The sequence below is a fragment of the Aquila chrysaetos genome, chromosome 8 (genome assembly GCF_900496995.4).
Source record: "Aquila chrysaetos chrysaetos chromosome 8, bAquChr1.4, whole genome shotgun sequence".
NCBI classification, from domain to species: Eukaryota; Metazoa; Chordata; class Aves; order Accipitriformes; family Accipitridae; genus Aquila; species Aquila chrysaetos.
The window spans coordinates 3422397-3433618 of NC_044011.1; the positions used below are offsets into that span (position 1 = coordinate 3422397).

At 65.2% G+C, this 11222-nt stretch overlaps 1 protein-coding gene across 1 annotated transcript; it reads right to left on the reverse strand.

The window, feature by feature from the left end:
- Positions 1–2223: 2223 nt before the first annotated feature.
- On the reverse strand, positions 2224–9659 carry LOC115344351 (all-trans-retinol 13,14-reductase-like). Its single transcript, XM_030021509.2, is given in 13 exon segments — positions 2224–2442; positions 2636–2795; positions 3517–3618; positions 3620–3684; positions 3895–4004; positions 4092–4230; positions 4918–5043; positions 5166–5232; positions 5234–5364; positions 5989–6184; positions 7007–7236; positions 9091–9273; positions 9409–9659. Coding segments are annotated over 13 exon segments (1884 nt in total). The 5' UTR covers positions 9575–9659; the 3' UTR covers positions 2224–2233.
- Positions 9660–11222: the final 1563 nt, after the last annotated feature.

Below are 11222 nucleotides of genomic sequence, written 5' to 3' on the forward strand. Positions count from 1 at the left end.
GTGCCCCGGGCGCCCGGGTCCATAGTCTGGCTCTGGCGAGGAGGGTGGCACGGCGGTGCCAGGAGATGCCAGGACGCCTGGGTTTGTTGGCGGGGGGGGACGGGGGGGGGGGACAGAGGCCAGGGGCAACCTGAAGAGGGTGCCATGCCCAGGAAGGGTCCCTTGGGATGGGGGCTGTGGGATGGGGACCTGGGAGAGGCCCCGTGAGCCCTGCAGCTGTGGGGACAGGGCTGGGGGGGTCTGGGTGGGGGCAGGCACCCCGGGGTGCCAAGGAGGGGGGGGACCTGCCAGCCCCCAGCACACACCTCTCGGTATCCTCAGGATCATGTTCTTCATCATCATCATCATCATCTTCATAGCCATCACGTTCCTCATCATGATCTTCTACGGCTGCCGCAAGCTCTGCCACGACCCCGTGCCCCCACCGCCCTACGGGGACCCCCAGGGCCCCGTGCCCCCCCCCGCTGGCCCCCATGCCTGCGCTTCCCAGTCTGCCCGGTGGGGCCATCCCCGTGGGCCTGGAGCCCCCACCCTACAGCGAGGTGGGTCCCACCCAGCAGTGGGTGCTGGGCACCCGGCTGAGCCTGGCGTGGGCGAATGCGGTGGGCTATGGGGTGGTGGGTGCTGGGGCTATGGGGTGGTGGGTGCTGGTGGTGTGGGGTGGTGGGGCTATGGGGCTCAGCAGGGCATGGGGGGACTTTGGGGACCCACAAGCCCCCCCCAAGCCAGGGGCACCCTCCCCTACTCCCATGCACCCTGCCTTGCTATGTCCCAAAGAGGGTACCCAGTTCAGCCCTGTGGTGGGGGTACCCTCCTTCCCCTGGGGACCCCGGTGTCCTGGGAGCCAGGGGGGTGCCACATGCCCCCCCCACCCACCCACTGACCCCCATTCACCCTTAGGTGACGGCGAAGCCCTTCCTCTACCCACTGCCACAGGGGCCGTGCCCCGAATGTGGCCGCGGCCCTGGGGCTCAGCCCCCCTTCGCTACCCAGACCAGCTTCTAGGGGTGAACCCCCCCGAGGACAGCCTGGTGACAACGCTACCCTTCACTGCGGGGGGGGACATGGACCCAGGCATCCAGATGGCCCCAAAAGGAGCCATTTGGATGCCTGGGTCCATGTCCCCCCCCCAAGACACCTGGGTCCACACCCCCCCAAACCATGTCATTAGAGCATGGGGAGGGGGGGTGTCTTTATTTATTATTTTAAAAAGTGTGAAAGAGCTCCCTGCTATGCGGGTTTTGGGGTGCTGGGGAGGTTCAGGGGGGTACAGAGGGAGAAGGGGGAAAGTTTAGCGGGGGGGGCTCTGCACCCTGCACACACCCCCAGTTGTGGGTGCACCCTGGCACTGCATGGACTTTGCCAGGTGGCATGTGAGTGTGTGTCAGCCAGGGTCTTGACACCCTGTCCCTGTCCCCATCCCTATCCCTATCCCTATCTCTATCCCTATCCCTATCCCCATCCCCATCTCCATGCCCATCCCTGTCCCCATCCCCATCTCCATCCCGATCCCCATCCCATTCCCATCCCCGTCTCATCCTCATCCCTGTCCTGATCCCCATCCCATTCCCATCCCAATTCCCATCCCTATCCCATTCCCATCCCCATCCCTGTCCCTGCCCCTATCCCCATCCCCATCTCATCCTCATCCCTGTCCCCATCCCTATCCCATTCCCATCACCATCACCATCCTCATCCCCATCCCAATTCTCATCCCCATCCCATTCCCATCCCCATCCCTGTCCCTATCCCCATCTCATCCTCATCCCTCTCCCCATCCCCATCCCATTCCCATCCCCATCCCTGTGCCTGTCCCCATCACCATCTCACCCTCATCCCTCTCCCCATCCTCATCCCATTCCCATCACCATCCCCATCCCAATTCTCATCCCCATCCCATTCCCATCCCCATCCCTGTCCCTATCCCCATCCCCATCTCATCCTCATCCCTCTCCCCATCCCCATCCCCATTCCCATCACCATCCCCATCCCCATTCCAATTCCCATCCCCATCCCCATCCCAATTCCCATCCCCATCCCATTCCCATCCCCATCCCTGTCCCCGTCCCCATCACCATCTCATCCCCATCCCTGTCCCCACCTCATCCCCATTCCCATCCCCATCCCCATCTCATCCTCATCCCCATCCCATCCCCATCCCATCCTATTTCCACCTGCATCCCATCCCCTCCCCACCGCGAGAGACAGGCCCGGGTCAGCGGGACATCAGGCTTTATTGAGCGGGAAGCACGTTCCCCGGCACGGGGCCATCCCCACAGCTGGTGTCCCCGGCCACTCGTGCCGCTTGCCGGCCCCGGCGCCGCTTGATCTTCTTCTTGAGGAGCAGCAGGTCCAGGTAGAGCAGGCGGCCCAGGACGGCGGAGGCGCACAGCAGCCCCCCGTGCAGGGCACCCGCCAGCCCGCAGCTGAACACGTCCTGCCCTGGGGACGAGCCGCGGTGGGACACGGCCACCCCCGTGGGGGACACAGCCACCACCGCCAGGGACCCGGCCGCCGCCACGAGAGGACGTCCCGCGCTGCAGGGAGCCCTTGGGGACACTGTCTGCAGCCTGGAGCCGGGCACGGGGACAGAGGGACAGAGGGATAGGGGGACATGGGGACACGGGTCCCTTACCCGTCAGGTAGAGGTTCTTCACGGGCGTCTCGGCTCTCATGGCGGCCACCACGGCCGGGCTGAAGCGGCCGACGTCGTGCTCGGTGCCGTACATCTCCCCGCGGGGAGCCGCCAGGTAGTGCTGGTTGGTGAGCGGCGACGCCGCCTCCACGAAATCCACCTGCCCGGTCAGAGGCACAGGGGCGTTTGGGGCACGTCGGGGTGCACGGGACACCCGGGGGTACGCAGGGCACGTGGGGGTGCATGGGGAACAGGGGACACGCAGGGGACACCCATGCCACCAAACAGCAGGTCCAAGTCTACCTGGTGGGTGCCCGCCCCATACAAAAATCCTGGGGGCTGTGATGCCCCATGGCTTTGCAGGGCACCCTATCCCCACGGGGGACCCCAACCCCACAGGGCAGCCCGTCCTGTTGGGCACATCCCCACTGGGGACCCCATGCCCACCAAGCGGGGACCATCCCTGCAGGGCACCCCATCCCACCTGGGCACCCATGTCCCCACTCTGCACTCCATGTCCGCTCTGCGCCCGTGCCCACGGGGCACCCCAACCCTGTGGGGCGTCCCATCCCACAAGGCACCCCATTCCCACGGGGCATCCCACCCACACAGGGCACCCTATTCCCACTGGGCACCCCAACCCTGCTGGGCACCCCAAATCCACAGGCCACCCAGTCCCCACTGTGCACCCCATTTCCACTGTGCACCCATCCCTGTGGGGCACCCCACCTCTGAAGGGGTACCCCAACCCCACAGGGCACTGGGGGACTCCATCCCTACAACCCCCCCCCCCCCATCCCTGCAGAGCACCCCGTCCCCACCATGCGCTCTCCCCGCTGGGCACCCCACGTGGCAGGGGACACCACGGGGACCCCCGTCACCTTGTCGCGGAGGTGGGGGAAGCGCTGCAGTGCCCGTTCCAGCAGGCGCTGGGCAATGGCCAGCTTGTACCGCTGGTAGTCGGGGCCCCGGTGCTTGGCGCGGGTCCCCGGCCCACTCCTCGAACCACTCGTACCGCGCCATGGTCAGGATGGTCATGCACGACCGGCCTGCGAGGAGGGGGTGACAACCCCATTCCCATTGCGGGGGACCCCTGTACCGGTGTCACCCTGGGACGTGGCGGTGGTGGCGGCGGTGCCCACCCCATAATCCCAGCTGGTGGGATTAAGGAGCCTCAGAGCCCACAAAGCCGAGCGGATCGGAGCTGCAAAGCTGGGGGGGGGTGGGGGTACATTGGGGACCCCCCCCCAACTCCGTACCTGGGTACCGCTGCTCGTAGGTGGGATCCTTGGCGGCGGGGAAGGTGATGAACATCATGGCCAGGTTTTCGGGGACGTCGTCACGGCTCAGGGCGGCGTAGCGGGTCATCCTGCGGGCAGAGCCATGCACCCACCATGCACCCCCCCCCACCCCCACCCGCCGTGCACCCACCCCGGGGTGCCCGGGGACCCCTTACATGGCGTCTAGGTCGTTGTGGGGGTAGATCCAGAAGTTGGTGGCGGGCAGAGCCAGCTCGGCCGCGCTGCCCCGCAGCCCCACGAACACCAGGAAGGAGCCCATGCCGTGTCGCACCATGGCCAGGCGGGAGCGGATGCCTGCGGGAACGTGGGTTGGGATGTGGGAGATGACACCCTGTCCCTGCGGAGGGGATGCCAGGGATGCTGGGGATGTGGGGAAGGTGGGGACACTGGGATGCTGGGGACATTGGTGGTGCTGGGCACACTGGTGATGCCAGGGACACAGGGATGCTGGGAATGTGGGGATGCCAGGGACATCCGGATGCCGGGGACTCCAGTGATGCTGAGGACACGGGGATGCTGGGGACTCTGAGGACACCAGGGACACGGGGATGCTGGGGATGTGGGTGATGCCAAGGACACAGGCATGCTGGGAATGTGGGGACGCCGGGGACGCCAGGGATGCTGGGGACACGGGGACACCAGGGACATGGGGACACGAGGGACATGGGGATGCTGGGGACTCCGGTGTTGCTGAGGACACAGAGATGCTGGGGACTCTGGGGACACCAGGACACAGGGATGCTGGGAACGGGAACGCAGGGATGCTGGGGACACCAGGGATGCAGGGATGCTGGGGACACTGGGGATACTGGGGACGCAGGGATGCTGGGGACACAGGGATGCTGGGGACGGGAACGCAGGGATGCTGGGGACACCAGGGATGCAGGGATGCTGGGGACACTGGTGATGCTGGGGACACAGGGATGCTGGGGACGCAGGGATGCGGGGGACGCAGGGATGTGGGACATAGGGACAGGGTACCTGGGTGGCTGCGGAGCGGGGGGGGCAACAGCTTGCCGAAGGTGTTGAAGATGCCGGCGTCGGAGATGACGAGGGGGGCGAAGATCTCCACCTCCTCCTCGCTCGGCCCCTTCTGCACCACCACCCCTGGGAGGCACGGGGGGGGTGATGGGGGGGGGGCACAGGGCACTGCCACCCTGTCCCCATCCTGTGTGTCCCCCCCACCACGGCAGGGGGGCTGGGACGGGGAGAGGGGGGTCAGCGCTCACCCACAGCGGTGCCGGCGGGGGAGACGAGGATGCGGGTGACGGGGGCTCGCACCAGCACGGCCCCCCCCCGCGCGCTCGATGAGGGGCACGGCGTGGAAGGCGATCTCGCTGGCCCCCCCCCGCGGGTACCAGGCCCCCCGTTGGTAGTGGTGCACCATCAGCATGTTCACCAGGAAGCTGGAGTCCCTCGGGGCCGTGCCTGGGGACAGGGAGGGGGACACACGATGGGGGGGGACAGGCACAGCCAGGCCCCGCCCCGACACGGGGCAGCCCTCCCCTATCACGACATGGCCTCCTCTATCGCGATACGGCCTCCCCTATTGTGACCTCCTTATCACGATACAGCTGTCGCCTATCGTGATACAGCCCTCCCCTCTCGTGATACAGCCCTCCTCTATTGTGACATGGCCTCCTCTATCACAACATGGCCCTCCCTATCACAATACAGCCCTCCCCTATCGTGAGGGCACCCTCCCCTATCACAATGTATCCTTCTGCTACCATGACACAGCCTTCCCCTGTCGCGACACAGCTCTCCCCTACTGCAACGTGGCCCTCCCATATCATGACACAGCCTGCCCTATTGCAATGCAGCCCTCCCCATCACAATACAGCCCTATCATGATGGCGACATCCCCTATCATGACATGGCCCTCCCTTATCGTGATATGGCCCTCCCCTATCACGACGCAGCCTCTTCTATTGCAACAGAGCCTTCCTTCATCACCGTGGTTCCCTTCCCTATCGCGACATGGTCCTCCTCTACCGCAATGGTGCCCTCCCTATCGCGACGGCCCCCTCCCTATCGCGACGGCCCCCTGACCGTAGAAGAGGTAGCTGAGCAGGGCGCGCAGGTCGCGGTCGGCCGTCAGCCGGGCCACGGCCTCGCTGTGGCTGGTGGCCGCCAAGCGGAAGACGGGCGAGATCCAGTAGATGAGGCCGGTGCGGACCAGGAGGGCGGCCAGCCACCGCGGCACCATTTTCAGCACCGCCAGCAGTGCCACGTGCCGCGAGGCCATCTGCGCGGGGACCGGCCCCGCGTCACCTCCGGCCACCTCCATGGTGGCCACTGCCAGCACCACGTCCTCGTGATTGTCACTGCCGTGACCCCAGCACCACCCGTGTCCCCAGCGCCCAGCCCCACCATGCCCACCAGCCATGTCCCCACCAGCCCCATCACTTGTCCCCACCACTCCCAATGCCTGTGTCCCCACCATGACCATCACACTTGTCCCCAACATTCCCACTGCCGCTTCCCCACCATGCCCGTCACTCTTGTCCCCAACATGCCCATTACTTCTGTCCCCACCATGACCATCATTTGTGTCCCCAACATGCCCATCACTTCTGTCCCCACCATGCCCATCACTTCTGTCCCCACCATGCCCATTACCTGTGTCCCCACCATGCCCATCACTTCTGTCCCCACCATGACCATCATTTGTGTCCCCAACATGCCCATCACTCTTGTCCCCACCATGCCCATCACTTCTGTCCCCACCATGACCATCATCTGTGTCCCCACCATGCCCATCACTTCTGTCCCCACCATGCCCATCATCTGTGTCCCCAACATGCCCATCACACTTGTCCCCAACATGCCCATCACCTGTGTCCCCTCCATGCCCATTACCCTTGTTCCCAACATTCCTACTGCCCCTTCCCCACCATGACCATCACCCACGTCCCCACCACGACCCACCAGTGCCGCCACCACCATCCCCACACCCGCATCCCAAGCTGGCCAGTCCGAGCTGAAATAATCCCAACTCCGCACCCTGGGGACGCGCCACCACCCACGGAAGGATATCCCCGACGGGGGGGGGGGGGGGGTGTCCCACCTTGGAGAGCCTCATGAACTCCCTGATGGCCGCCTTCTCGGCGGGGAACTGCTCCTCCAAGGCGGCGGCGAAGGCGGCCTTGCCGGATCGGAGCTGGTAGCGCCGGGGACCCAGGCACACCTCGTCGTAGGGATCGGGCAGGCGCTGCCAGCACAGCTGCCCGTCCGTCAGCTGGTCCAGCGCCACGCGCAGCATGCTGCCCTCGTGCATCTGCCCCACGTAGTGGATGCCTGCGGGTCCCAGGGGGTCAGCCGGCCGGGGCCGGGGGGGGGGGGGTGACGGGACCCCCCCAGGGTGACAGATGGGGGAATTAAGTGTTTAACCGTCATCCGCCGCGGGTCACCTTGAGGGGTGGCGGCGTGGCCTGGGCTGCGAGCACGGCACGCGTACCGCCCGCGCGCGCTGCACGGACACACGCGTTGCACGCGCACGCTGCACGCAAGCGGCACGGGCGTCGCACGGACTCACTGTACGCACAATGCGTGCGCATACGTTGCGTGCAAACGGCGCGCACGCTGCAAACGCGCTGCAGGCTGTGCGGACACACTCGCACGGCACGCTGCGAACAAACACGAAGGGTGTGCAAGCAGCGCGCTCGCTGCAAAAGCACTGCAGGTGCTGCACGCGCATGTGCTGCTTGCAAAGAGTGCACGCATGCTGCACAGGAACGGTGCATGCACTGCAAAAACACTGCAGACACTGGCCGGTGCATGCTGTAAACAGGCACAGGCACCTCACGCATGTGTGCACAGTGCACACACACTGATTGAATGTGCAAGCAGGGCACGCTGCGCACACTGCGTGCACACAGGCACTGCATGCACACATTGCAAACACACCCAGCCTGCAACCCCGCTGCACAGGGACACACGCAGGAGTGCAACCAGCCTGAGGACACACGGCAGGGTAGGTAACATCCACCCTGCATGCACACAGACTGAGCTACACCCACGCGCTGCCTGCACATGCAGGCACATGCTGCCTGCATGCACCTGCACACTGCCTGCACACACAGGCTCACGCTGCCTGCACACACCTGCACACGCAGGCACATGCAGCCTGCACACGCTGCCTGCACAGACCTGCACGCTGCCTGCACAGACCTGCACGCTGCCTGCACACACCTGCACGCTGCCTGCACACGCTGCCTGCACACACCTGCACACACCTGCACACACCTGCACACTGCCTGCACATGCAGGCACACACTGCCTGCACACACCTGCACGCTGCCTGCACACGCTGCCTGCACACACCTGCACACACCTGCACACACCTGCACACTGCCTGCACATGCAGGCACACACTGCCTGCACACACCTGCACGCTGCCTGCACACGCTGCCTGCACACACCTGCACACACCTGCACACACCTGCACACACCTGCATGCTGCCTGCACACGCAGGCACATGCTGCCTGCACACACTGCTTGCACATGCAGGCACACGCTGCCTGCACACACCTGCACGCTGCCTGCACACATAGGCACACGCTGCCTGCACACACCTGCATGCTGCCGGCACACGCTGCCTGCACACACTGCTTGCACACACAGGCACACACTGCCTGCACAAGCTGCCTGCGCACACCTGCACACACAGATGCACGCTGCCTGCACACACCTGCACACGCAGGCACACGCTGCCTGCACACACTGCCTGCACACACCTGCACGCTGCCTGCACACACCTGCACACGCAGGCACACGCTGCCTGCACACACTGCCTGCACACACCTGCACGCTGCCTGCACACGCAGGCACACGCTGCCTGCACACACTGCCTGCACACGCATGCATACGCTGCCTGCACACACCTGCATGCTGCCTGCACACGCTGCCTGCACACACTGCCTGCACACGCATGCATACGCTGCCTGCACACACCTGCATGCTGCCTGCACACGCTGCCTGCACACACTGCCTGCACACACCTGCACGCTGCCTGCACACGCAGGCACACGCTGCCTGCACACACCTGCACACGCTGCCTGCACGCAGGGACCCAGGCGGACGCCCGGGCGCAGGCAGGCAGCCGAGGGCAGCGGGGGGGGGGGGTGCCGGGGCGAGGGGGGTGTCCTTACCCACGTCGAACTCGCTGCCCTGCTCCTGGAAAGTGTGGCAGCACCCACCGGCCTGGTCGTGCTGCTCCAGCACCAGCACCCGCTTGCCCGCCTTGGCCAGGGTGCCCGCCGCCGCCAGGCCCCCCATGCCGCTGCCGATGACCACGGCGTCCAGCTCCGGTGGCACCCGATGGGCGCCGAACCCTGCGCACACGCGTGTGCCTGAGCAACGCCCCCCCCCCCCCCACACACACCTCCATCCTTGCACGGGGACGTGCGGACGGACAGCACGCCCGGAGTGCCACGGGACGGACGGACGGACGGACGGACAGCACTCACCCCGCTTCAGGACCTTGTCGCGGACCCGCGGGTCCGTCACCAGCGGCCGGGGGGGCCCCGGGGGTGGTCGGGCAAAGGGGTTGCCGGCCGGGGCCAGGAGCCGGTGGGCCACCAGCCCCAGCGCCAGCGTGGCCAGGGCCACCAGCAGCAGCAGCGTGACCCACATGGCTGCCACCGCGCACAGCACCTTATAGACGCTGCACCGTACAGCCCGGGCACCTTATAGCCGCGGCAGCTTATAGACAGAGGAGATTATAGACACGCTACTTTATAGCCGCAGGAGCTTACAGCCACCACAGCTTAAAGCCACAGGAGCTTATAGCCAGGGCACCCTATGGCCACAGCACCCTATGGCCACGGTGCCCTATGGCCATGGTACCCTATGGCTATAACACCCTATGGCCACAACACCCTATGGCCACAATACCCTATGGCCACAGCACCCTATGGCCACAGTACCCTATGGCTACGGCACCCTACGGCCACAGCACCCTATGGCCACGGTACCCTATGGCCATGGTACCCTATGGCTATAACACCCTATGGCCACAACACCCTATGGCCACAATACCCTATGGCCACAGCACCCTATGGCCACAGTACCCTATGGCTATGGCACCCTATGGCCATGGCACCCTATGGCCACAGCACCCTATGGCCACGGTACCCTATGGCCATGGTACCCTATGGCTATAACACCCTATGGCCACAACACCCTATGGCCATAGTACCCTATGCCCACGGCACCCTATGGCCACAGTACCCTATGGCCATGGCACCCTATGGCCACAGCACCCTATGGCCACGGTACCCTATGGCCATGGTACCCTATGGCTATAACACCCTATGGCCACAACACCCTATGGCCATAGTACCCTATGCCCACGGCACCCTATGGCCACAGTACCCTATGGCTATAGCACCCTATGGCCACAACACCCTATGGCCACAGCACCCTATGGCCATAGCACCCTATGGCCAGAGTACCCTATGGCTATGGCACCCTATGGCCACAGTACCCTATGGCCACGGCACCCTATGGCCACGGCAGCTCAAAGCCAAGGGGTGCAGGAAGCACGGGGTCCTGGCGGTGGGGGGCGGTCATGGCCCCCCACACACACCTTAACTCTTTGGTGGTGGTGCTGGGACACACTGGGACACGGCGGGAGAGGGGCCAGGCCCCGGGGTGGCAGGGTGCGTGCACACGCGTGTTGGTGGTGCACAGGCGTGCGCATGAGGTGGAGGGGTGTGTGGTGCTGGGGTGTGCTGGGTGCTGCACACGCACACGTGCATGCACGGATGCAGCTGTGCAAACGCGTGCACGCCCGTAGTTGTGCAAGGAAGCACACGCACACCTACGCACCTGTGCAAGCAAACCGTACACACACACGGGCTAACACACGCACCCCACACACACACACGCATGTCTGTGCAAACACACATTTGCACACCCATACACACACCCCCGGTGCAAAACACACACTTGCACACCCTCACCCCCCCCCCCATACCCCCTCCTTACCCACCCACCCACGCGTGCACACCCACACCCACACCCCCCCCCAGCTCTAGTGCCTGCAGCTCTGCTGACCTCTCCCGGCAGCACCCAGTAAGGGCCTGGTGTGTGCGATGTCACACATGCACACACATGTACGCACCAACACACACAGACCCCCCCCCCCTCCTCCCACCAACCCCCCCAACACCCAAACCCCCCCCCCCCAGCACCTACAACCACCAAACCCCAAATACAGCCACATGGCAACACACACGTGTGTGTGCGTGCACACACGTGTGCACACACACACATACAC